Source organism: Thamnophis sirtalis, unplaced genomic scaffold, assembly GCF_051295495.1.
Source record: "Thamnophis sirtalis isolate CommonGarterSnake01/CBP01778 unplaced genomic scaffold, rThaSir2_p1.2 scaffold_3, whole genome shotgun sequence".
In the NCBI taxonomy this organism is placed as follows: Eukaryota; Metazoa; Chordata; class Lepidosauria; order Squamata; family Natricidae; genus Thamnophis; species Thamnophis sirtalis.
In genome coordinates this window covers 143,271,594-143,298,678 of record NW_028261383.1, presented here as the reverse complement: position 1 = coordinate 143,298,678, position 27,085 = coordinate 143,271,594, and the positions used below count along the sequence as shown (strand labels likewise).

The window sequence follows — 27,085 nt, the reverse complement described above, 5'->3', positions numbered from 1 at the left end:
AGGAATAAGTGACGCCGGCGGAGCAGAAGGCGCACGCAGGCAGGGCAGAGGGACCGTATAAGACGCTGGGAAGCGGCGCGTTGGTTTTTTTACTACTCCGTTCTCCTTAGCCTCTCGGTGCGGGCTTCTTCTTTAATTTTTTTTCCTTGACTGAAGAGGAAGGTAAGCCAAAGGACAAGAAGGGGGGGGGGTGTTGAGTGGTAGTCTTAGAAAAGAAAAAGCGGGCGAGAAAGGAGAGAGTGGGGGGAAATGCAGTGAGGGGGTCGCTAGTTGCCTTGGACAACTTTTTGGGGGGCTTTTCCCCTCCACTTTGCCCCAGTCCTCCCCCTCCTTTCTCCGGCCACCCTCCCTCCCTCCCCGTCACGAGGCTCCGGGTTGTGAAATCTGGTTCTGCTTAGCAAGAGACAGCAGGGCGGAGCGGGTGGGGACCCGACGCCTTTAGGAGCGGACGTAGCTTCAGGTCGGGGAGGCGGCAGCGCGCGCTGCCACGCTGCTCCAGGAGCCTCTTTTCCCCTCCTCTTTCCCTTTCCTCCCCGTCTCGCCCCCTGACCCCCCAATACACACAAGCAATATACACGCAAACATTTCCTGGGGGCGGTGGGTATCTGTGTGTGGGAGGGGGGGAAGGACCGGCCTTTGGGCAGGGAGTGGGCGATCGCGGGGTTTAGCGCAGGGCCTTACGTCAAGGGAGCAAGGTGGGGCGGGAGGAACGGGAAGTTTGGGTGTTGTCCCGGATTGGGAACTTCTTGGCCGTGAGCGCGCGTCCTGTTTTTAGCCCGCTCACTCTTTCCCTTCGGTACTTTCGAGTTACTACAGTAGTAATAAGAGAAGGATTTTGGCCAGGGTTTCCTCCCCCCCTCTTCCTTCAACAGAACTGACCACGATTCCTGGAATTGCAGGTCTATTATTTCTACCTCCTCGGGAAAGTTTCCCGTTTCCTTTTTTTTTTTTTTTGCTTAAACAACGTCCATTTTATTAATAAACACTGTTTTCTTTTCCTTGTTCCTGTAGTGATTTTTTTCCTCCTTCCCCTCGTTCTTTTCCCTACAGAAACAAAAAAAAGCAAGATGGGCGTGGAAGGTGGGATGAAATGTGTTAAATACCTGATGTTTTTCTTCAACTTTATATTCTGGGTAAGTTAAGTGGGGGTGATTCTTAAAGGTAAAGATTACTTATTATGGATTACTTATTTGGCCCCTTCCCCAGCCAAGCTTTCTGGGGTATGTTTAGTTGGAATATGTTTGGTTTCTGTTAGTACTATTATCCCTGGAGAAGCTTTATATATAGCCATGTGGTGGTAGTTTAAGCTTCCATCTGCTACTACATGTTCCTGAAGGCCTGGCCAGACATTTGTCTTTTAACAGGTTTTAAAAACATTAGTAGTAGAACTCCAGATTTATAGTTTCAACCTGCTGACCTGGTCAGTGTTTGGGTTTGTACTATATTTCTATAGTAGTCAACATTTGAGGTATTTCTCCTTGTATATCTGAAAGCTATTAAATCAGTAATTTTCCTGGTAACTCAGACAGCTAGGTTTGGAAGAAATCCTAATACTAATTAGTAATACCTTTCCAAGAACAGTATCATTTTCAATACAAAAGCGCCATAGGTAAAATCCTGGATTGAAAACAAAAATATAAGTGAATTAGAGTATAATTCCATGACACCAAACAATTTGCAAATAGCAAAACACATTAATTTACCAGTGCACATTTAAACTTCACTTTAAAGGTACTTCTTAAATAGTTGAAATCTTGTAAGATCACCAAATCCCACCAGATATTGGTGTTCCTGATTGAATTGTTGTGAGATTTTGGAGAAGAGCATCAAAATCTCATGAAATTTCAACTGTATTTCTATAAATTAATTTTGAAGTCACTGGAATAATACCTGAAAAAGGGTTGGCTGTGCCTTGGTGCCCATAGGATTTTGCATTGCTCACCTAGACTTCTGCGGTAATCCTACAAAGATCTCAGTGAAAAGGTTGGAAACCACTGTTGTAAGAAAATGGTTGGCTTCGTACAGTATTACTATGTCATGGCTTGTTCAATCATCACATTGAGTAAACCACAGTTCACTCAACCTCTGTAAAACGGTCTTAACAAACAATTGGGTTTACATGGCCTGCTAAGCCAAACCAAACAAACCACATTATTGCTATTATTACAATGGGAAAATATAATTAATATGCTAGAAGGAAGATGTGCTTCTCTGCCTCGCCATATAGGAGTGGTTTCAGATGCTAAACTACTGACTTGGTATAAAACTGGCCAATGCACAAATAGCTCTCCATAAAAAACATGAAGAACTGCTGAAGTAGAAAGTTCAGCCTCACAAATAGCTGAACGGTTTGAGACTTCAGTATCAGTTTGGCCAATGAAATTGCTAGACACCAAGTTCCAGAACCTGGTGGTTTCCTGTTAGACTAGAAGCTGCATATTATCCCTTCGATGACTGATGTGGCAGAAATTGTTGCTTTTACCATAGCAGCCATTGTGGTATTCTCAGTATGGTAACAAAGCCAGTGGTTGCTGCCGATCTGCTTGCAGCGCAGGCCCAGTTCCTGGTGTTGGCAAACAAAGTTCTGTGGAATGTTAGTGAGACTTTCAAAGCCCTTTTATTGATCTGGATTACATATCCTAATTCTGTAGAAATAGCATGACTTGCTACATTGCCCAACCACGGAAATAAACTTCACTTTCTACATCCCTTTTCAACGCCTAATGTGACAAATTCTGGGTGGTACAAACCAGACAGTTTTAAAAGCTGACTATTCATTTTGTTGCAAGTGTAAAATGGGACATTGGTTCACATGAAATGGACATGCCCTATTACTCCCCTGTGGTTGTGTCTTTATTGTCTCCTTAATTCAAACATATCCAGGATTTTCTGAGGGTCCCGGTGACTATCATGTGAGTCCCTCAAAAAGGACCAATATTTTTAAAGGAACTGCTGAGAGGTACATGAGTGTGCCCGAACAAGATCTGAAGTAGCTTTTCTATTTGGATCTAAATACCCCAGTTCCCATTTGTTTGTTATTATGTTTTTAATTTTTTTTAATATTTTGTATATGTACTTTTTCTTTATATGAAGAAAATTCTGCAAAAAATACAGTTTTTAAAAAAAAATTCAGTACCCTTTAATACCTAGCTATAGCTAGAGTTGATGGAGTAATAACAAATTGTTGGTGAACTGTCACAGTAGTACAAAAAAAAGCATGTACAAAGATAAAGTTTGGTGTGGGTTTTGTTTATGAGGGGCAGGTGATAACAAAGGATGTTATTTAACTGGAAAACCTGGGATCAGTTGATGTTTTGTAATTAGAAAAGGATATTGGTTTTTCCCAGCAGCAGTTGGTAGTGTTTTATGTCGATACAATTGGATTAAATTTGTTCAATTGCAAGAATATATAATATATAAGAAAGGTATTCAATGTTTTTTCCAGCTGCCCAATATCCTTGTAGAACTTGGTATTTCCTTTTGGAGAAACAGGAGTTTTTTATTGGACCAAATAGATGATAGGAACTTGATAGGAACTATTGACCTTTCTTAGTACTGTATAATGTTTGTTTTGCCAACCGCAAGAAGGGTGAATTAGCCATATGTTTGTTCTCTTTCTCTCTCTTAATGCAATCAATATGATAAATATAACTGCGTGAAGAGCACTCTTGTGGAATGGAACAGAACAGGGAGTTAAATGTGAAATCTTGCTTTTAAAAAAGCCTATCCCTAATTCTGCACTCTGAAATAATTTGTGGTATTATTATGTCCCATGTATATCAGCATCTACATTTCAATAATGAGAAGTGTCTTGATAATTGATTTTGTGTACATGTTTTTAATTCTACCTGAACAGTGATGTGCACGTATATTTTGGTGGCAAAATGGCATTCGTTCTTGGATTCAAATACCTATTTGCCTGCTTTTGAAGAATTGTATTAACACATTTTTTATCATGGAAAATTATCAAGATACTAAATAATGTGGGAGAACCCTTTTTGCACACTCCTGCCCAAATATGTGTTAGGTTTCCACTGTTTAAATTTGTTTGGAGGAGGAGTTGATAGTTGTTGGGATTTTACTTTCCAGTGATTTAAAAAAACTGTTTTGTGTAGGAACCTTTGTGTAGGCTTTGAAATTTAGATACTAGTTTATTTCCTGTTAGGCCCCATTTACATAAAGGAAACTCTATGAACTGGAAATTCATTTGCGAGCATAACATTTGCTGGTTTCGCACTTAAGGAAAAAATAAATTATGACTATGCCTCTCTCTGGTTCTGTTTGGACCAAAGTGACAAGAATTGGCATCTATCTCAGAACAGATTTAGCTGTATATAAAAATTATCTGGGGTGGTTTAGTAATCAAATCGTGGAAGTGTTAAGCTGTCCTTTTTCTATTTTGGCAAAGCATCATAATTGGTTTTTTCCCCTCTAGAATAGTAAGCCAACTTTTATTTGGCAGAACAGTGGAATTGGTGGGATTATTTGTCCTAATGTACACAATAGCCAGATGTTGCCTGGCTATAATGCAAAAACAAAGATAGCAGTTAGTAGGGACTGTTATTTGGGAAATGATTTCTGTTTAGTCTGTTTAAAGATAGTCTGTTTATGACTGTCCAGACAGTATCGTCCTTTCATAATTGAATAATCTGAATATAAAGGGAAAAGCAAAGGTAGAAACAGTAACTGCTGTGCCACTTGTGTTGAACTATTTGAACTGGCTATCAGTGTATTCTTCATAGGACTATGAAAAACAATTACTAGCAGGTAGTAAAAGAATAGGATTGATGGCTATCTGAAAGAAGCCTGGTAGTATAAGGCAGGGGTCTCCATACCTGGCAAGTTAATTCTGGAAATTCAAGTTCCAGAATTTCCCCACCAGCCAATCCACACATCTTAAAGTTGCCACGTTTGAAGACCCCTAGTATAAGGGAAAACCTAAGAGGTGTATAAAGTCAGTTTAGACAAATATTCATAAGAATGTTCCTAGGTATATTCTGAATGAAAAATTCATGAGAAAATTGATAGGGAAGAAGGAGGACTACCATGTGGATGTGCTAGTTTAATCAGGAAATCCATATCATTGTCATGAGGAGTCTCATTTTATTTTAGAAACAAATTGAAGATTCTGTGAGGGGGGACAAAAAAGGTTTAAAACCTTTTCTTAACTCTTATTATGGAAATATTAATGCTGAAATATCCTGTTGATCAAAGCAGTATCCTTAACAGAGAAGTTAATACTGTTCTATTTATTCAGTGACAAGGAGCAGTAGAGATGTTCTTTTCTATTTAGGATTTATATTTCCATCTAAAATAGTTATTCTGCATCCACAGTTTGTAGTATAAATCCATTCCCTCCTTTGTTCTCCCACCCATTCCATCAATACTTCAAAAATATAAGGAAATCAACGTATCCTTATTCCTGATGCTGGAAAGCAAACATAATTTTGCACCTGACCCTTAAGGGATTGCTTTATAATCTCAAGTATTGAAAGCACTTCTGCAAAGCAAATTAATTATGGCTCCGTTTCATTGTGTTCCAATACTGGGTCTCTGCTTGTTCTTTGTAGGAGTCCTCTATACATGTGTGTACGTGTAAAGCATGCATCCTCAATATGTTGAGACTGGTGAATCATAAAAAGTGTGGGTCAATCTACTGTAAATGACAGCCGTAAATCAAAAGTATAATATGCACTCCGTGAGCATTCTTTTTGTGTCCTATCCACATCAGACCTGGGGAGTTCCATGTTCCCTTGATTTGGGCCAAAAATAATTTCTGCTGCTGGCTGCCTATGTTTTATAGTGAAGGCATCAGGCTAGAAACCAGGAGCTGGTGAGTTCTAGTCCTGCCTTAGCCACAAAAGCCAACTGGGTGATTTTGGGTCAGTCTTTTTCAGCCCAACTCATCTCGCATAATGTTTGTGAAGAAAATAGGAAGACAGTGTGCTGGATATTTGCCTCCATGAGTTATTGGTTAAAAAAAAATTAAAAGGCAGGATACAAATAAAATATTATTGTATAGTAGAAATAATTCTCTGTGGATTTGCCTTTCACGGTTGACCTATTGTGGAAAAAAGCTGTGTGTGCTATCAGGATACGGGCTCTTTGCTTTTGGGTGGGTCCATCCTGCTGTGATAGGGTAAAAGATAAACACTAAATCCAGGAAGTTCTAATTATTTGGGAACTGTGTGGCAAAGGTTGGAGAGAAGACTCTGTGTTTTAATGCTATTAGAAGTGCTCTCTCTTGCTCTCGCTCTTTTAAAAAAATAATAATAATCTTATGTTTGTTTTTAAAAATACTGCAGTTCCTGTTCTGAAGCTTTTAGTCTCTTTGTCCTTGCTAGCCTTCCTTGAGAGGCCAGTTAGTAATTTGATTCTATTAAGCACATGTGCCAAAGTGTTTTCTAATATACAGTCTGCTGTTTTATAGTTTGAGGCCATGGTTTGTTTTGAACACAATTATTTTCTGCACCTATATTTTTTTTTAAAAAACCAAGCAGACTTGATATAATCCAACCCCAGCAGAGTCTCAAGTATAAAATGTAAATTTTCCCCCATCTTAGTCATCTTCCTAGAGAAAGTTTCCATATACGTTTGAGTTCCAAATTTGTGGTGTGCGCAGCCAGATTCTTGGTGAGATTAAATATGCATTTTTTTAAAGGAAAAGGAAACCAAGAGGCGGTGTATTTACATATCTGATTTCATGAGCCGTTTAAAAACAGGCTATTGCAAAATGAATAGATTTGTCAGGGAGGGGAAATTGAAAGACCTTCCATTTAAATGAGGAAAGCAATAATTATTGCTTTGAAAATTAAATGTTATGTATATAAATGGGTTTGGTTTTCACCTGAAAGGTGAAAAGTGGGCATGGATTTGAAAGTATTTCCCCGAGAGCCATACAAAATATTAGACTGGCTAAAATAAGTTTGTGGTATTGCCACATTTGATTCTTCTTTCACTGACGTGGTTCATCATTATAAGTGCAGGAAGTGATCTCACCTCATTGGCAGTGGCTGATCTGAAAGAAGTTGGACTCTGTTAATATTTGAATGAAAGTGCATAAGGTTTTGGAAACACAGTTAATACTAATTTAGGCAGCAATTCATGAGCACCCAATTGCCCATCATGAATTAAAGCTGAATCTGCAGTGAATTGTTTGCTTGGATTGTATTGAGTAGATCAATTAGTATTAGTTTATTAATATCATTGGGGTGTGGTAGTTTTACCAACTTTGGTTGGTTTATGAAATGTAGAATACTAAAAAAGATCTGGGGATTAATGTAAACTCTCATGATTTCATGCATGAGAGGGCCTTGGTGCTCTCTGAGCTTGGTTGTTTTCTTGCAGAATTAAGACCGAGCTTTTTGATCAGACCTGCTAATCTTGGAAGGAGAGATACTGTGATAGGACACCTTTACAGTAGCATATAACAAGATGAGCTTTATAAAGTTATAAGAAGTTCAGTTGTGTTGCATGGTATGTGTGTTCTAAAATGGAAGCTATTACTAGATTAATGAGTAGGTATTAAGCAAGCAATTTTTAATAATTGTATGGATGATTTGATAGCAAATAATACACAGGTCTTGCTTTCTTTATTTTGTCCCAGTTTAGCTGGATACTAACCTATTATTTTTATCTACTGTCCCCATTTCATTTTTAAGAAGGATGTTTTTATGTGGTCCATAGAATTCATGAAATTATTTCTTTACTGTCACTTAAAATCTCTTAAGAGTCACTCCGGAGTTGGATGGTGCTGAAATTAAATGAATGAATCAATCAATTCCCTTTTGTGATGCTGTTCAGAATAAATAACCTGATGCCCAGGTTTTTGTTGTTCTGGACGGCAATACACACAATTCCTAACTGGTTAATATTGTAAACAAACAAATCTAGAGGATATCAGATTATTGACACAGACAATATATTGCAAAAATAGCTAATGTCCTCTTTCTAGATTGCTACACTGCTTAGGGATTGGACTTCAAGTCCCACTCATTCTATGCATGATCTGATGGGAGTTTCACTCAGCTTACCTGAAGGTACTTGTACTTGACGCCTCTTCACCCATCGTGGGTATAGGCGACTTCCATGGAAATTTGACGCCACTGCCTTTGGTCCTGGGCTAGGGTTGTCAGGTGGTGCAGCCAGTCGCTATCATATGATTTTCGGCTAAGATTGAATGGGCGCATGACCACATCTTCGGCTTTCCGTTTGAAGTGATGCAGAGTGGTTAGACGAACACCTCCTTTTGGCCGTTTCCAGGTCGGACCAGGCTGTTTGGAATGGATACGGCGATCCATGGAAGCTGTTTCGGCTGGATATACCCAAGGGGACGCCAGTCCCAAAGGTCGACAGAGCCCGATTGGTGGGAACGGGGGGCACCACGTGAAGGCCGGGTTGTTGTTTGATAGCTGAGAGGCTTTGCAATAAGCGTTGCAATGTATATTGCGCATCAACTATCCTTGCCCACCCTACCTGAAGGCAACAGGTAGAGACTAATTTAGCAGGCTTTTCTCCAAAGTTGGCCCTGTACAATATATAAGAGAGGGAATGCTTCCATGCGGGGAGGAGGACAAAACATGAAGCATTTCAAATGTATCCATTTGCCTATGCCACCATTTTGGGGTTGAAGCTGGGTTAATTGGAGTTAGCACTGGAATATATACAATAGGGCAGTGATGGCTAACCTTTTCCGGACTGAGTGTACATACCTGAACCCTCAAAATTCAATGTGGGCACGGCCCCCAGGCATGCACCCTGTACATGTGCACATGCGCACCAGAGACCCAATGACCAACCAGCTGGTGGGAGGCATGCGTACATGCGCAGCAGAGCTGAACTGAGGTGATGGCTGGCATGCCCACAGAGGGTGCTACGTGACATCTCTGCATGTGTGCTATAGGTTTGCCATCACAGCAATAGGGGGTTAAATTAACTCTTGCTTGAAAGGAGAATAACATTTGGACCGACGTTAATACAGAAGTTGATAACAGATTCTTTTACATCAGAAGAGAGGAAAATGATTGTGGAGCTGCATTGAATAACAGCTAGTTGGTGTGATGGTTGAGTTGTTGGGCAGGGATGGTTCAGGTTCAACCACCATCAGCCCTGAAAGCTCACTGAGTAACTTTGGGGTAATTGCTATCCCTCAAGCCAACTGATCAGATTGCTTTTTAATAAGAAAAACAGAGAAATGTGCATATTTTATTGAACCTTGGACTCCGGAAAGAAATGGGGGATCTAAATTAACACGTAAACAAGGCCCTGGAGGATGTGGTGATAATGCATAGAACAGCATCACCCACACACATTGAGATGTGGTTTTCTGTTTTCCTGAATTTAGCTATTATTTTTTTTCCTTTCTTGAAGACTGTGATAAACTTATTGTAAGGCCAGCATTACAACCAGGTCTCCTAGCTTGTTGTGAGCACATTTGAAATTCAACATTCAAATGAAATACTTAGCTTAAGTTATCTGTTTTTATTTTTTAACAATGTCCCGGATGGATGGATGGATGGATAGATGAATAGATAGATATCTGAAGCTTTCTTGAAATTAAAGGTTTGTGGCACCATAGCTTCCCATTCAATTGTTTTGCTTAAATTTTAAACATCTAGAAATAACAGACTAACATGTAGGGCATAGTGAATTATGGGATACCAAAGAGATTGATTGCAGGTAAAATAATTATTATTTCAGTTTTCTTATTTCACGATTCAGAAATAGGAAAGCATTGCCACCAATTTCTGACCATTAAAATTCAGCAGCATGAGGGTTTTAGGAGGAGACAAACTGGTGGGTTAAAGGTCTTACACACCTGTAGCCTATTTTCCTTCATAGATGCAGCCCTTCTAAGATTATGACAGAATTTCAGAGTTGGAAAAGCTCTATTTAAGTTCAGCCTCCTGCTCAGTGTGATAATGTAATTAAAGCATCAACAGATACCTAACTAGTCTGATCTGGACCACATCCAGAGAAGAGGAGGCACCACTTCTCCTACATCGCTGTTTCCCTGCTTCTCATCATCACTGTGCTGATGCTTTGTTTTCCTTCTCCACAGCTCTGCGGAATTGCTCTGATTGCCCTGGGGATTTGGGTACAAATCGAGCTCAAAAACACGCTGACAATGACCAGCTCAACATCCACTACTGCTGTTCCTATTGTCATTTTGTCCGTGGGCGTCATAGTGTTCTTCATCTCCTTCCTTGGTTGCTGCGGGGCAGCGAAAGAGAACTACTGCATGGTCACCACGGTGAGGGGGGGGATGATGAAGAAGAAGAAACCGGGGGGGGGGGCTATGGAATAGCTGATGACCTTGTTCCCGCTTCTTATGCTGCATTCAGACAAATGATCGGACCTATAGCGTTATTTTTTGGAGTTTTGGAAATGGGAACCATGAGAAATCAAGCAGGCTGTTATGCAGCCGCTGTGCAGATTTATCCTATCTCCCATTGCAGAAATGTTTCCTAGGAATGTGCCACATGAACAATTCTTAGTCACAGGCCCTTGGGGCTCAAACGCATGTAATCTGGCAACTGCTATTCCCAGTTGTTTGAATTGGTGGGAATACCTGCGGTATTAAGAGCTGCTTATTTTCTAAGGATGGTTGTGGGGTTTGGAAGCTTTAATTGGAATTTAAAAATAAAAGTTGTTGGAAGTTAGCATTTTACTTTTTAGCCTGCCAGCTTCCCATTTCATTTTAAAAGCAGGTTCGAATGAGGTGAATCAGGTAGCATGGTGGGCAACAAGGGTAACCTCCATCAGTAGCATATTGGGAGATTATAGCATTATGGCTGCACACCGCGGTATTGTAAAAATACTTTGCAGTTGAGAAAATAATTCAAAAAGGAATGGTGTGATGTGAGTGGGTAGTCATACATATAAATAAATATATGTTTGTGTGTGTGTGTGTGTGTGTGTGTGTACACACATAGATATGTATGACACCAGACCCACACTCACCAGACCCATACAGGCACCAGACCCACACACACAAGAGCCACACAGGATGTCACCACCAAACATCCACGCAGAAAGCAGACTAAAACCCACACTGATGATGAGGCACGACCAAGGACCAGAAGCCAGACCGCAACTGCACCATTAGCCACTTTAAACCCCTCCAATCCTTACATGAAACACAAACCCCCAACCAATCAGAACACACCTCCATCCAATCAGAACACAGCCAAGCTCCCACCCAATCAGCTCAACCCCCCACTGGCAGTTAAAAGGAAGAAACAGCCGAGATTTCACATTGCTCCTGGAAGCACGAAGCCAAGCAAACAAGCCTGAAGATGACGAATGAGACTTCGTCGAAACGTCGCCAAGATACCTCCAATTTTACACGGGAGAAAACCCGAATAACCAAAGACACACACACATATATTTATAAACTTATAAACTCCCAACCAAACATTCTGATGTAAGAGAACCCATGATAGAGAACTAGAATTGAAGAGTTGTTTGACAAAATATTTTCCAGTTTGGGGATACAGTTATTTCTTGAATAGAGACAATCTTAATCTGGAGGTGGGTTATGTCAGCCAAACTAGCAGCACATTTTTGTCTCCTTAATCACAAAATCCCAGATGAAGGGAGACATGACAATTGGGATCCACCACTCCAGGATGTTTACAGATTTTTTCCTCCTGCTTTAGTTTGCTGTCCTGTTGACTTTAATCTTCCTGGTGGAGATTGCAGCTGCCATTACAGGATACATCTATAAAGACAAGGTAAGAAAGACCTTCAGGAATGATGCCACAGTAGCCTTCTACCCTTAAATATTGAAACTTCCTAGGGGAAAAAAGGATTTGGACCACAATTCCAAGCATTCCCCAGCCAGCACAGGCAAAGGCTGGAGTACAGATTAGGGCTCAAATTAGGATGTCCACCTTTAGAAAATCCACATTGAATGGAGTTGTTTCATTCTTCATATGAGATCCTATGGAAACCTTTTGAATCTTACCACCTCTCTTCCTTTGTTTTCTTTCCCAGGTCCAAACAGTGATTAAAAACGAAATCGAGCAAGAAATGAATCATTACAACCAAACATACGTGAAAAAAGCTTTGGATGGATTGCAGAAGAAAGTGAGTTTGCCATAAGAGTCTGCTTCTAGGACTCAAGGGTTGGCAAAGTGATGGTATAAATAATGGGTTGTTTTTTGTTTTCGTTTTTAAAAAAGGGGGTTCCTAATTTGTTTGCAAGGGGACACAGTTGCTCAGTGGCTAAGACGCTGAGCTTGTTGGTCCTTTCTGATCAGCAGTTCGAATACCTAGCACCACGTAACGGAGTGAGCTCCTGTTATTTGTCCCAGCTTCTGCCAACCTAGCAGTTCGAAAGCATGTAAAAATGTAAGTAGAAAAATAGGAACCACCTTTGGTGGGAAAGTAACAGCGTTCTGTGCGCCTTTGGCGTCTAGTCATGCCAGCCACATGACCATAGAATCGTCAACAGACAGCGTTGGCTTCAGGAGCAGAATAGTTGGAATATGCGTCAAAGAAGATATAACATAGAGGCACAAATATTGCCTGTTAAAAGGGAGAGAAAAAGGCTGAGCTCTTAACCATTACAGTTCTATAGGTGTGAGAATGAAGCTGATGAGTGGAAATATGCTGGTGCTCCGTCCAGCCTTAGATGTGGCCCAAATGTGCCTTTAATAAAAAAAAACCTTCCTCTTAATCAGATGCAAGTCACGTATTGAAGACTTAAAAAACTCAAACCCCGATTTCATTAAAATGTTCACCTCTTTTTCTCTTCTTATCTTTTCCCATCCCCAACTATAGTTCTCCTGCTGTGGAATCAACAGATATAGTGACTGGTTTAATATCACAGACATTAAGCCTTTAAAAGTACCTGCTTCCTGTTGCATCAATGCCACGGACTGTACCAAAGATCCAAAGCCTGAGAATACTTTCGAAGAGGTTTGTATGACGAGTGATTGGGGTGGCATATGTATTCATTCATGTTGCCTTGAACTCTTTGTAAAAGGCAGAGCATAGGGAAATCTGCCCTAATAATATCCCTGTTGCAACCCTGTGAAGTGAGCTAGACTTAGAGCCATGATGGCGAACCTATGGCACGCGTGCCACAGGTGGCATACGGAGCCCACTCTGTGGGCATACAAGCTGTCACCTAGCTCAGCTCTACCGCGTATGAGTGCACGCCTCCCACTGGCCAGCTGATTTTTGGGTCTCTGCTGCACATGCAGGAGAGGCGCATGCATGTGTGGGGAGTTATGCACGCATGCGTGGGGGGCAGGGGGAGCATGGGGGTGTGTGCGGCAGCTCTCTGTGCCTTTTTTTTTTGGTCCCAGGAGGCTTCAGGGTGGCCTGATAGGCCCAAAATGGAACTGGGGGGCATGTGCGCATTCGCATGGGGGGGGCGCACGCATGCGCAGGAGGCGGGGCACACAGGTGTCACACACATTGCATTATGGGTGTGATGCACATGCACGCTACTGCGTACACGGATGCTTTTGGCACACGAGGACAAAAAGGTTAGCTATCACTGGCTTAGAGAATATGCCTAGTCCAAGGTTGGCCAACCTCGGCATTTCAGGACTTGTGGACTGAGGAATTCTGGGAGTTGAAGTCCACAAGTCTTAAAGTGGCCACGGCTAGACATCCTTGGCCTAAACCAAAATCGCCCAGTGAGGCCTAGTTCATGTAGGAGCTTATTCCTAGTTTTCCCCACCTCCAAACCTTGCCTATCATGCTACCCTGATTTTCTGCTCCAGCTTTAGTTTTTTGAGAGTGTAGTTCCAAACATTGTTTTCTTTCCCTGCAGGGTTGTGTGAAAAAAATAGAAGATTGGCTGCGGAAACACATCGTGATCGTGGCTGCGGTTGCGTTGGGCATTGCCTTCTTTGAGGTACAAAAGCTGCTGTTTTGTGGGAACGTGTCCTCCTCGGAACCTGTTTACCTGCATCTTTGTTTTGCTGAAGAAGCTAGTAGCCATGTTCCGGTTTGTGTTCTTGAAAACGTGAATTTCACACCACAAAAAAGCAGACTTACACAAACACAGTTAAAACATGACTATAGAGGTATATGGCTGTGGGCGGAGTTTGCCTGCAATCCTGCATTCTAACCCCTGCACTTCCGTGGCTCCTACAGTGCAGCAGTCTTGATATTTCTAAATAAAACATCAGGGCTAAATAACTTTTCTCTCATTTTCCCCCCAGCTCCTGGGCATCATTTTTGCCTGTTGCCTCATGAAAGGAATCCGCAGTGGCTATGAGGTCATGTAACCGTTTCTGTTCCTGTACATCTGGCTCTTATGAGGCCCAATCACAAAGCTCTGGAATACTTTCATCACCATTTCTGGGGATACAGTTGTCCATCATGTGCCAATGGGACAGGGTTGGGCGGATGCCTCTTCTTCTGTTGCCTGTTAGGAAAAATATATGCTGCCCTCAAAGGATTCATATGTTGCCTTATCTCTCTCTCTCTCTCTTTTTTCCTCTCCCATAATGGGCAGGTTTTAAATCCATTCCTTGCACCTCACTGCAACTCCTAGACCTTGCATTATCCTTCAGGTGAGACTTGTGTGCCACCTAGTGGACATCTGGTGATATGTTCCTAGTGCCCTTAATAGATGTGAGCCAACATCTTTAAAGACATTATTCTATCTTACAAGTCCTTTCAAGTAGACTTTCTTATGTGTTCAGCTATATTTCTCTTTTCCTTTGGAAAGGTAAACTCTTGATTCTATATAGGTTATAATGAGAAGGAAAATTGTCAGGGCTAATATTTTTAGTCAGTAATTCACTATTTGGAAAATAAAAGATATTATTTCACCCACATGTTGTGACTTATTTGTATGGTGCAGAGGTGGGTTGTTCCCGGTTTGGCCTGGATCGGGTGAGGCAGTAGTGGCAGCAGCGGGAGGCTCCACCCGGAAGCTTCTGCGTATGCACAGAAGCATTGTGTGTGCACGCATAAGCAAAGCAGTAGTAAAAAAAAATGGAAACCCACCACAGGTATGTGTCTTTTCTCCATTGACCATTTTTTGGCTTTGCTTCATCCTCTGACTCTCTTAGAAAAGAGTTGATGGTTGGTAGATCATGGCTTCTTTATATAATACCGGAATAACGTAGGATATAATCAGTTGTAAACAACTCCTGCAGTGCTCCAGAAATGTAGGAGATCTTACTTAACATTGAATTATGGGATGTGTTTGGATCGGGGGTGGGTGGGTTTCTGGTTGTGGATGTATGTATTTTTACCCTTTACACATAGTCCTTGACTTAACAGCCATTGGTTTAGTGTCTGTTAGAAGTTACAGTGGCACTGAAAAAAGTTACAATTGGTCCTCACACTTTGCAACCATCACAGTACCCCCACAGTCACATGGTTGAAATTTGGGTGCTTGGCAACTGGCACGTATTAATGGTGGTTGCAGCATCCCAGGCACATGGGATCGCCATTTGCCAGTTAACGGAGCAGCTAACAGAGGAAGCCAGTTTTGCTTAACAACCGTGGCAAAAAAGGTCATACATTCACTTAACCACCACCTTGCTTAGCAATGGAAACTCTGGTCCCAATTGTGGTTGTAAGTTGAGGACTGCCTGTATTGAGAACTCTGAATTGCATTCCTTTTATTCTTCTCCTTCCTCTGTTTGGCTTTCAACAGGACTTTAGTTCTTGGTCATTATTAAACCACTTCCTGCCTGGGCTTTTTAGGACAGTCACAGCCATGTTCCTAGATTAGCACCATGAAAGAAGGCTCATCAATCTCAGTTGGCTCTAAAAGTTATCCTTTCTCAGTGAAGCTAATGCCATATTAAATTTCAATGTAAGTAATAGATTATGTTTATCAAATTAATCTGGTTATACAAGGAACTTCCCATGGTGCCCAAATCACCCTCTGATAGCCATTGTGGAGAATTGCAAGTTCTATCTTTTTTCCTCTTGCCTCTCTATCTCCAATCATCGGAAGCAATCTGCTATCAGTATTTCTGTGTACCTGGTTGCCCTTTCTTAACAGTTGCTGCTAAGTAGGAGTACATTTGTGCTAGATTTGCTAGCATTTTTGAAAAATCAGGTTAATATACGCACACCTTTAACACAGCTGCCTAGCTAAAAATAGAATTCTAACTTTAAGAACTATTTTTGCCTGAAGTGGAGTCAAAGAAAGGCTGTTGGGTCATCCTTTGGGCTCAGTGAAAAAATTGAGAGATTTTTGGTTGAATGTAACCCAAGCTGCCATATTGAATCCTAATGAATTTCCATCATCCATTATCCATCAGGATTGAAACTGGGAAAGCATGAGAACTCTGGGGAAATGGTTTTGTCCTAAACATCCGTTTATGTCTTCACTTCGCCATGCATTCACCTAATGAACCTTTGGTATCTATTCCTCCTCTAAATAGACGACTTGGACATGTATACAAAAAGGTAGCAAAGGTTTTCAAATTATGGTCTGGAGATCATCTTTGAGCTCTCTTGGATATTTGGGTGTTCTACAACAAACAAATCCAATAAAGATTCCTACTCTAGCTTTAACATTCCCCACAGAATGTATGGATGCATGAAAGTTGGACTGTTGAGCAATCTACAATCTACCACAACAGTTAGCAGCTCAAGGTCTTTTGGAGTACTTCCTGCAAGGTCTCCCCAAGTTCTGCCTCTGAAAGTCTGCAACAGTGGTGTGATTTGGCGATGGGAGTTAAGACAATGAACTGTGAAGTGTTTTGCCATTTGGAATACTGATTTTACTTTAACCTTTTCCCCCAATGCTGCAATTAAGATTCAATATTGCCCTTTCCTGTACTGTCATGTGTACCTCAAAGTCTCACTAAAAAAGCTTATGCTTGAAAAAATATATGGTACCCACTTTTTGTCAGGTGCTTTTATGTTGGCACTGATTACTCAATTCATTTGCCCAACGTTTCCCTTCAGCATCCAAATATCCCTGTTCCTTATGATTCCTCAGCATCTGGATAGTAAGTAGCAAGTAGTACATTAGTACATTAGTAGTACATTAAGATATGGAAATGTTTCCATACCGTCCTGTGAAACCAGAGCTGGCGAGACAACAGCTTTCTTTGAATAATACTTTTATTTCTTATTAGCTTTCAAGGAGTATGATCTGCCAACATTTAGGCCTCAAGCTTGATCATGAGGGAGCAGCTTTTAGTGCATCCGCTGAGCTGGCTTTGGTAAGATGATAGCCAGGGAAATATCCACCAAAAAGGAAGGTAGATAAGAGATTGGCAGCCACAGAAACTTAGCATCCCATCCTGCACTGTAACGAGAGCGGGGGTGCTTAGCTTGAAGGGCGTGCTCCATGCAGTTTGTTACTTTGCTGAGATCAGAATCGCAGATGATGTTCATGATGAACTTTTGGACTTTCAAGTCTACAGAGAGATGGACATAATCAGAAATTAAACTTTCTGCCTGATACTTAACCTTATCCTGATAAGTGGTTACTGTTACTGTTTTAGGATGTCTTTTGTCTTAATGTAAGATGCCGACTCCTCTGCTTGTTAGCTGGTCCCATCAAGCTAACACTTGACTTCTAGACCTAAATTAACTGTCTTCAATTAGATGATCTTCAGTCTGAAGACAACTGGTTAAGGGCAGATGTTTATACTCCCAACAGTATAAATTGATGGGAGTTCAATTCTTCTGATGGGCATCATGTTAAGAAAAACTGTTCTCCATTCTGAATTTAACTAGCAAACTGCAAAATTTGACTGAAATCACTGCTGGGATGTAAGGCTTATCTGCACAATTCTTTCGATGGTGTTAGAACAGGTAGAAAATTGCATATGCAGATACAAAGGTCTACTAGCACTTGCCGTGCTGAAAAGCCGTGGTGGCCCAGTGGCTAGAATGCAGCACTGCAGGCTAACTCACTGCTCACTCCAGGAGTTCAATCCTGACCAGCTCTCAAGGTTGACTCATCCTTCCAAGATCGGTAGAATGAGAACCCAGATTGTTGGGGGCAATATGCTGCCACTGTAAATGGCTTAGAGAGGGCTGTAAAGCACTCAAGTGGTATGTAAATCTAAGTGATGTTGCTATGCGCCTACTGAAATTTGGGAACCAAATACTAAATTTTGAAAGCTTTATTTAAAACGCAAAAGTAAGGATGCAAATGGGAGCAAGGCCTACTCAAAGGTTGTTTTTTCCCCTTTCTTCAGAATGATTTCAGTCACTTTTTGGCAGGTTTTAGTATTTTGAGAATGGAGATGGGAACAATAACTATCCTTAAACCCTGTAATACGGCTATGGCCACGGTGCATTTGTTTGGAAGGGTGTTTTTTTTTTTTTTTTTTTTTTTTGTTTTACAGAAAATGGCTTCAAATGGGAGTAGTTTACCTCCCTGCTTCTACCTGTATTCTAGAATGCATCAGTACTCACAATTGCGAAAGAAACCTTCACCGTAGCTCTGCTGGGTTTCCGGAGTCATTCGGTCCCAGTAGTGCGTCAAAGCGGCCTCTATCGTTTCAAGATTAGTCATGGCTGTTTTGAAAAAGCCTGGCTCTACAATGGAGACTTTTACCCCAAAATGATACATGTCCCTCCTGGGGGAAAAAACAACAACACCAAAATATTGTGAAAGGTTGAATTATATTCTTTATACTAATATGTAAAGCTTCCATAATATTCCTTCAGTCCCCAATAATGGTGTAGTCGGTTGTTGCCACAAGGATTATGTATGAGCAACATGCTTATTTCGTGATACCTTTATCTCTCAAGAAACAATGGGCACCATAAAATCTTTGAAAATGGGAAAACAGCCCAGTCTGAATGGTTATCGTGGGGGTTGGCATCGGGGGTGGGTTTCTGCCAGTTTTACTACCGGTTTGCAACCTGCCCGCAACACGTGCTGTGTGCGCACGTGCTGTTCAATGTAAATTGTTCTTTGCACATGTGTAGAACAATTTACAGTGAGCTGCCCATGTGCAGTCACTAAAAATCAAAATAGTGGCAGCCCAGCAGTGGCAAAGGAACCAGTTTGGGGGTGCGGCAGGCCTGGGTTGCAGAACTGGTAGTGGTTCTGAATTCCACTACTGGGCCGAATCGGGAGCAACCCACCTCTGGTTAGCATAAGACATCCGTTTTAATAACAATAATTGTTACACTAAGAGCAGGCAATAGGGCAGTGTTTCTCAACCTTGGCAACTTGAAGATGTCCGGACTTCAACTCCTAGAATTCCCCAGCCAGCGAATGCTGGCTGGGGAATTCTGGGAGTTGAAGTCCGGACATCTTCAAGTTGCCAAAGTTGAGAAACACTGCAATAGGGAGACTGCAGAAGGCTATTGTGGACCTGAGGAATGAGCGTGCATCAAGCCCACCTACCTGAGGCTGTCAGAGAAGGCCTCCACTGTGTATTTGGAAACGCAGTAGCCACCACCGTTGGCTGAAATCCGCCCCAAGACACTGGAAACATTGACTACTCGTCCACGCGCTTGCTTGAGCAATGGCAGGAAGGCCAACGATACCTCGATCATTCCAAAAGTGTTAACAGACATGACTTTGCGGTAGTCTTCCACGGTCATCCATTCCGTGGGGCCAATAGAGCTGCCTAAACCTGCATTGTTCACCAGACCAAAGAGACCTGGGAGATGATTGAAAGAGAGAGAGAGAGGGGAAAATGAGAAAAACAATCCTGCTTATTCGCTAAACAAACTGCAGAGGGCTTCCACTTCAGCAACTGTATGGTGGTGCGGTGTTTTTCTGTTTATGCTACCACACCAGCTGTAGGAAAGCCAATTCATGTGGCCCCAGTTTGTGTTCTCTGCAGCAAGTGGTTGGGTGTAATTCATAAAAATAATCTTCCTTACCAAGATACCAGGGAGCGATCTGGATCTATCTCTGATCCCACATTCCACATTGGATCATTGGATATAAGTTGCACAATGGGTGTGCAACTAAGATGTAGGATCAGAGATACAGTAGATTAGGAATTCCGTTAATGTAACTCCTGCCCTGTTGGCTAACAGAATCACAGACTAAAATGACAACTGGAGTTGGTGCTGAAAGGTTTCAAAATCTACTCTGGTGCTGATTTGTCTGGAAGAATTCAGGAGTTTATAGTACTCATGACAGAGGTCTAACCCAACTAGGAACATGTAGTATAGGCCTTGTGTTTGTTTTGGTATTAGTTCTGAATATCTGAGATGATCTGAGAGTGAGATCACCTCACCTCATTTATTTTTTTCATTGTCTTGGATGGATTACCTTGTGATTAAGGTTGAATTAGTGGCAATGAACTAATAGTCTATCTGTAAAGATTATCGGTCCAATATTCCAAGGCAACATGGAAAGGTTTCTGACTGATTGCACTAGTATATCACAGAAGTGAGTACACCCCTTCACATTTGTAAATATTTAAGTATCTCTCTTCATGCCACAACACTGAAGAAATGCTTGGCTACAATGTAAAGTAGTGAGTATACAGCTTGTATAACAGTGTAAATGTGCTGTCCCGTCAAAATAGCGCAACACGTACTGTTATCCACGATTATGGTTAGTACATGGAATATAGAGCTTGCCAGATCCATCAATACTGTTGTTCTCAAGGATTTTGTTTGGCCCCTTTTAAAGGTAGCTTTATACTACCTCAGTGATTAAAGACACTGAGCTTGTCAGCTGAAAAGCTAACAGCCTGGGTTCGAAACCCAAGTGCCACATGATGGGGCGAACTCCCATCCTTGCCCCAGCTCCTGCCCACCTAGCAGCTTGAAAGCATGCAAATGTGAGTAAATAAATAGGAACCACTTCGGTGAGAAGGTAACTAGTGTTCCATAAGTCTCAGCGTATAGTCATGCTGGCCACATTACCACAGAAATGTCTTTCAACAATGCTGGCTTGCTCAGCTAAGGAACAGATGAGCTGTGCTCATCTGTAAGGTCAGACACAACCTTTACCTTTATACTACAGGTATGAAAGTTTGGGCTGAAACACCAAAGCAGATTATGCGTGCCAGTGGAGGAAGATCTGACAAATCTGATAAATGTGCATCAAAACAGCATTGTTCTCCCTGAATGTTTTGTACAGGCAACTTCATGGCTGGTTGACTAGTTTTGTTTGTAAGACAGCTACTTTGTACTCTTCCATTTCTTCCTCCTCACAGACCTCCAGTAAGTCTGGAGGACTTACACCATTTTCAATAAGGGATTATTATTATTATTTTGCAGATGAAGGCATCTTTGAGCCTATCTGGGTGTCAGCTTTGGTGTGCAGTTAACACTTTTTTGTACATAATAGTTTGGTTTTGATTTATGATACAGAAGGACAGTGATTGAGTCCTTGAAATGGTGCCTTCCACTGCTTGTCCTCTGGATCCTTGTCCAACTTAGCTTGTACTTTAGCCTGGAGCTTTCTAGTGACACCTGGTTAACATCATGAATGCTTCTCTGAGGGAGGGCAGGATTCCTCCTTTTTTTAAAAAGAGGCAAATTACGAGACCAACCTTAAGAAGTGTGCCGTGAATTTCTCAGAGATGGGCAATTACAACAAGGTGCTCTCCTCCCACAGTTGGGTATGGTAAGAGAATGGTGACTTTTCAGGATGAGACAAACCTGACCCAATTAGACTCCAGGCAGGCTATGAGGCTGAGACTGCTTTGATTGGTCTGCTGAAAAAAACTTATTTTGTTGGCATGCCCAGGGAAGGTATGGTGAACTAATGATAGCAATTTGAGAAATTTTCAAGAGGTTGACTCAGCCTTCCATCCTTCAGAAGTGGGTAAAATGACCCAGATTGTTGGGGGCAATATGCTGACTCTGTAAAAACTGCTTAGAGAGAGCTGTAAAACACTGTAAAGTGATATATAAGTCTAAGTGCTATTGCTATTTATGAAAACAGATCCTGTGACCACAACAGAAATGAAGAAACTGGTGAATTCTGAGAATTGAAGTCCACACGTCTTTAAGTTGCCAAGGTTGAGAAACCTTGACTTATAAGAGTAGTGTGTTGATTATTTACGTAGGGAAGGAGCTCAAACAGCTAATTCTATTCCTGGTTTCCCACATACTCTCCTGTCTTCTCTTTGATCCCTGATGGGGTGAAACTCACCTTTTCGACCCACTTCAGCTTTCACCCATTCCACTGCTTTGGAGATGCTTTCGGAGCTGGTGACGTCAATCAGTGTGGTGCGCAGGTTCGACGAGCTGGTGCGGTCCAAGTTATCGGCTCCTTTCTGAGTCAAGCAGCCTGCCAGCACGTGGAAACCCTTTTTGTCAAGCTTCTTGGCTAGCATGTTCCCAAAACCCGTGTCACAACCCGTGATGAAAACATATTTGTCTTTGAAGTTGCTCAAAATCTTCTGGTCGCGGAAGAACCAGACTACAGCCCAAACCACACTGATGAGTAGAATGTAGCACCACATGGTAGGCTGAAGGCCTGCGGAGATGGGAAAGGATTGGCAAAAGTAGAATGGGACCCCATATTCCCACTTTTGTCCTCTTCCGAAAGTCCAAATGGTACTTATCTAACTCAATCCACACATGCCATATTTTTTTTCAGGGAGAAGCAATCTGAGGTTTTCCATTTATTTAGGATCATGACTTCCATCAGTCGTAGCCAATATAATCAAGGCACCCAATGTCTATGGAGATTCTCAGTCATCCAGGTCATGGTTGTCCCAAAGGAGCTTTTCCAAAGACAACTGGACTTTCTTGGGCTTTTTTCTTCAAAAATGTTTCGCTTCTCACCCAGAAAGCTTCTTCACTGAAAAAAACTTCCTGGTTGCAGGGGTGAAATCCAGCAGGTTCTGACAGGTTCTGAAGAATCGGTAGCGGAAATTTGAGTAGTTCGGAGAACCAGGAAATACCACCTCTGGCTAGCCCCAGAGTGTGGAGGGAATGGAAATTTTGCAGAATCCTTCCCCCGGGAGTGGGGAGGTAATGGAGATTTTGCAGAATCCTTCCCTTGCCACACCCACCAATCCACGGCCACAGAACCGATAGTAAAAAAAAATTGAATTTCACCACTGCTTGGATGGGAAGCGTAATGTATTCAAAGAAAAAAAACACCCAGGAAAATCCAATTGCCTTTTGGAAAAGCACCTTTGGGACAAGTGGCTACTCATTAAAGGATTTGCAGTCCTACAGAGATAGGGGTCATGAGGTTGTCTGAGCCTGCATCAATCATTAGAATTTTAATTCCAGAATAATACCCTTGAGAGACATTGATCAAGCTGCTGGTATTTAAGCGGCCCTATTAATTATCTTGCTAAACATCTATACTAATTGAAATAATGAGGAAACAGAGCTACTAGAAAACAGTTAATGAATCATCAACACAATTTGAATTTTTAGGGAGCCTTCCGAAGATGGAAGCTAGAAATTAATTTATTCTCACCTAACAGCCTTTGGGTTGCAGATAAATAAAGAAATGGACTGGATGAACCTGATCCAAATTAGCACTGCGCTATGATGTGGAGTAAGGGTTCAATCTGTTGACTTGGGGACCCCAGTAAGTGTGGACTTCAAATAGGGCAAAATTGCTTAATAACTCCAGTGGGACAGTCTCTTCAATAGTTAGCATAAAATGTGTTTCTACCTGATTTAGATTGGGGACTCCATTTTAAGGTCCAAACTGCACCATTCTACAATCTAAGGCATCTAATTTGTGACACTTACATTGAGAAGTATCATTACAGAAAAACTCATTAAGTCTAATTCAGCTTCTAAGAATCTGATATCCAGTTTTCTCTTGAAGGGAAGATTCAGCTATGGGTAGTCAAATAGGTAAAGGTTCCCCTTGCACATATATGCTAGTCATTCTGGACTCTAGAGGGCAGGACATGTGGCCGGTATGACTAAATGCCAAAGGGACAGGGAATGCTGTTATCTTCCCACCAAAGGTGGTCCCTATTTTTCTACTTGCATTTTTTACGTGCTTTCGAACTGCTAGGTTAGCAGAAGCTGGGACAAGTAACAGAGGCTCACTCTGTTATGCAGCGCTAGGGATTTGAACCGCCGAACTGCCAACCTTTCTGATTGACAAGCTCAGAGACTTAGCCACTGAGCCACTACGTCCCATTGTCCCATAGTCGAATAGTAGAGGATAAACCCCCTCCTCCAGAATTCCAGTTTAAACTATTTAATAGGTTTAATAGGTCAGTTTTGTAACTGTCTTTGGTCCTGGTTAATTGTGTACCCAGTTCTATGCTTCATTCAAGCAAAGCTCGGGAGGAGATTAAAGGATTAAATTGACATTTACACAACTTGCATACAGTATACAGTTTGGATGGTTTCTCTTACCCTGGAATGGATCACAACCCTAGAGCCTCCCATTCACATTAAGATGAGGATAATTCTGCAAGAATATGTCTCACACCTCTTGTGATCATCCCCATGCCTGATCTTCATCAGCTAATGACTTTACTTGAATGCACCTTACCATGATTTTTTTTTTTTGCACATGTTTGTCAGTAATTGTATTTATATAAAACAACAGAATATGGAGGTTGGAAACATATTGTGGAAACCCAGCCACTTTCTTATAAAGTTTTGTGAAGCAGGACATCACAAAGCAGCATGTTTGTGCTACAGCATATTACATCAATTGCATCTTCGTAATATCAGTGTAGCATTTTGCATGCTGTGTGAACCCAGTCCACCTGATTAGGGTTTAATCATGCCAGGTGCAATTCAATACAATGTAGTTCAAAAAATGTAGCTACTAGTTAGAGAATGACACTGACACCAACACATGCATACAAGGCTACAGATGTCAAGGAATTGTGCATTCAAATCCAGTCCAATTATTGTGGCACCTGAATTTCTTCCCTATCCTAGGACAGTTTAAAAATGCAAGAAAAATAACAAAGAAGGATTTAATGCCCCAATTCTATTTCCTGTGACAATTTCCTTATTCTGCCAGATTGGACTAGCCTTGATTTAGCAATAGAAATAGCAATAGCAATAGCAGTAGACTTATATACCGCTTCATAGGGCTTTCAGCCCTCTCTAAGCGGTTTACAGAGAGTCAGCATATTGCCCCCAACAATCTGGGTCCTCATTTTACCCACCTCGGAAGGATGGAAGGCTGAGTCAACCCTGAGCCGGTGAGATTTGAACCGCTGAACTGCTGATCTAGCAGTAGCCTGCAGTGCTGCATTTAACCACTGCGCCACCTCGGCTCTGACTTCACTTGGCGTAGAAATAAAATTATAATTTTCCATCAGTGCTTCAGAGGAAAGATGACTAAGGTAAAGGTAAAGATTCCCGTCACACATATGTGCTAGTCGTTCCTGACTCTAGGGGGCGGTGCTCATCTCCATTTCAAAGACGAAGAGCCAGCTCTGTCTGGCGACATCTCTGGGGTCATGTGGCCGGCATGACTAAACGCCGAAGGCGCACAAAAGGCTGTTACCTTCCCACCAAAGGTGGTCCCTGTTTTTCTACTTGCATTTTTACATGCTTTCAAACTGCTAGGTTGGCAGAAGCTGGGACAATTAATGGGAGCTCACTCCGTTATGCAGCGCTATGGATTCAAATTGCCGAACTGCCACCATTTCTGATTGACTAGCTCAGAGTCTTAGCCACTGAGCCACCACATCCCATTTAGAAAGATGACCAGTGATATCCAAAAGATGGATGTGAGATGCAGAAATGGCTTTTTGCTTGGCTATAAAAAGATAAAGTCTAAATCTGGCACCACAAAGCAGTGTCCCCTGTTCTTCAATCAGCTACATTTCTTCTCTGCTACTACAATTAATTACATGTTCTTTTTGCACTCTTTAGAGCAGGAGGTCCCAACTGGGGGAGCAAGATGATATTCCAGTGAGTGGGAAAACTTGGGTTTAGAAGTTTCAAAATTATAGTGTATATGTATAATTATATGCATATAATCATGTGTTTTTTTAAGGGGTGCGAGAATATATCAGAAGCATTCTAGGGGCGTGGGGTATAGAAAAGGTTGGGACCCCTTGCTTTAGAGGATCATGAAGATAATTCCTTCCTTCAATGAAACAGATAGTATAACCACCACTGATTTTGATTTGCTAATTCTTTATTGACACGGGTAAATACCCATTCATGATTGGTATCTCTCATTTGAAATCTCCATCTTTCAGCAATCACTGTGCTTTTTTTTTTAAACTTGTAAACTGTCTAGAGTCAGTCAGGTGAAATGGGTGGTTTAAAAATTTAATAAATACATTCTAGAAAATGTAGAGGTTACGGGAGTTGAAATAGGTATGTATATTTTCTCCACACCATTCCTGGACTATTCCAGGTATGTTACAGTGTCAATCTACCTTCATAGGTTAATGCATTCAATCAACAGTTCTCTTTGTATTTTAGGATTGTTACCTCAAACTCAAAAACAATACAAGAAAGGAAAAAATGATTGGCAGAATGAGCTCTGTCCATTAATGGAGAACATAACAAAACGATTACTCTTTAAGAAGCTCAAGAAATGTTGCATTTTTCCTATAATCCACTGTTTTCCTTTTATCAGACTATAAACTGGAATGCTAACAGCTCTCCTCAAGCGAACTGAATTAGAGATTTACATTCTGTAAATCAGGCACAAAGCAAAAAGATATAAGGTCCAGTTAAAGACATACAGTGGCAGAAACAAAGACTACATCCTATTTTAAAGTAGAAATTCTCTTTGTTTTCCCTCACTAATTGCCCCCTTTCCTTCTGAAGTTTGAACCTGGGATTCTGATTTTGTGTCTCTGTTTTCATCTATCACAGCTAGGCTTTTGAATCCTGAAATAGTTCCTATCTACAGAGCAAAATGGGAAGTTTTTTTTTTTTTAGGCCAGGTCTTTCCCCCCCGTCCCCAGTTTACCCAGTTTTGGTTATACTGGCTGAATTTCCTGCCTATAACATCCTACCCTTCCTAAGCTTGCAATCTTGCAAGATGGAAAATATAAGGAGTCCATTAGAAAATCCCTGGGATTGGACACTGAGCAACATCAATTCACCTCCCTGCCCCCTATTGTTCCTCCTCCTTACCTTTTCCGAAGATAAGCTTAGGGAGATAACTTGAGCAAACTGCGCGCTCAAAGCCACAGCAAGTCCCTACTCTGTTTAAGAGCCTTTAGCCTTTAGTAGGTAACAGTTCTGCTCCTTGTCAAAGTCCACCAGGGGCAGAAGCAGAGCCCTT

At 41.5% G+C, this 27,085-nt stretch overlaps 2 protein-coding genes across 2 annotated transcripts; one reads left to right on the top strand and one right to left on the bottom strand.

Moving 5' to 3' along the window:
* On the top strand, positions 1-14,802 carry CD63 (CD63 molecule). Its single transcript, XM_087710306.1, has 8 exons — positions 1-162; positions 1,051-1,133; positions 10,061-10,252; positions 11,661-11,735; positions 11,998-12,090; positions 12,787-12,924; positions 13,790-13,873; positions 14,184-14,802. The coding sequence occupies exons 2-8, from the start codon at positions 1,068-1,070 to the stop codon at positions 14,247-14,249; spliced, it is 714 nt and encodes a 237-aa protein (XP_087566432.1). The 5' UTR covers positions 1-162; positions 1,051-1,067; the 3' UTR covers positions 14,250-14,802.
* Positions 14,803-17,043: 2,241 nt separating this feature from the next.
* RDH5 (retinol dehydrogenase 5) lies at positions 17,044-27,085 on the bottom strand. The gene is made up of 5 exons (XM_014060552.2): positions 26,935-27,085; positions 22,034-22,360; positions 19,313-19,571; positions 18,370-18,533; positions 17,044-17,360 (listed from the first exon to the last, which is right to left on the bottom strand). Exons 2-5 carry the CDS (start codon positions 22,344-22,346, stop codon positions 17,137-17,139), a joined length of 960 nt encoding a protein of 319 aa, XP_013916027.2. The 5' UTR covers positions 22,347-22,360; positions 26,935-27,085; the 3' UTR covers positions 17,044-17,136.

Bases quoted from the DNA above. Each gene is read 5' to 3' on its own strand.
- CD63 (XM_087710306.1), top strand. From the start codon at position 1,068: ATGGGCGTGGAAGGTGGGATGAAATGTGTTAAATACCTGATGTTTTTC. The intron at 12,091-12,786 runs GTGAGTTTGCCA...CCCCAACTATAG, and splicing joins TGGATGGATTGCAGAAGAAA to TTCTCCTGCTGTGGAATCAA. The intron at 13,874-14,183 runs GTACAAAAGCTG...TTTTCCCCCCAG, and splicing joins TGGGCATTGCCTTCTTTGAG to CTCCTGGGCATCATTTTTGC.
- RDH5 (XM_014060552.2), bottom strand. From the start codon at position 22,346: ATGTGGTGCTACATTCTACTCATCAGTGTGGTTTGGGCTGTAGTCTGG. The intron at 18,534-19,312 runs GTAGGTGGGCTT...TTTTTCCCCCAG, and splicing joins GCCTTCTCTGACAGCCTCAG to GAGGGACATGTATCATTTTG. The intron at 17,361-18,369 runs GTGAGTACTGAT...ATCTCTCTGTAG, and splicing joins TGAAGGTTTCTTTCGCAATT to ACTTGAAAGTCCAAAAGTTC.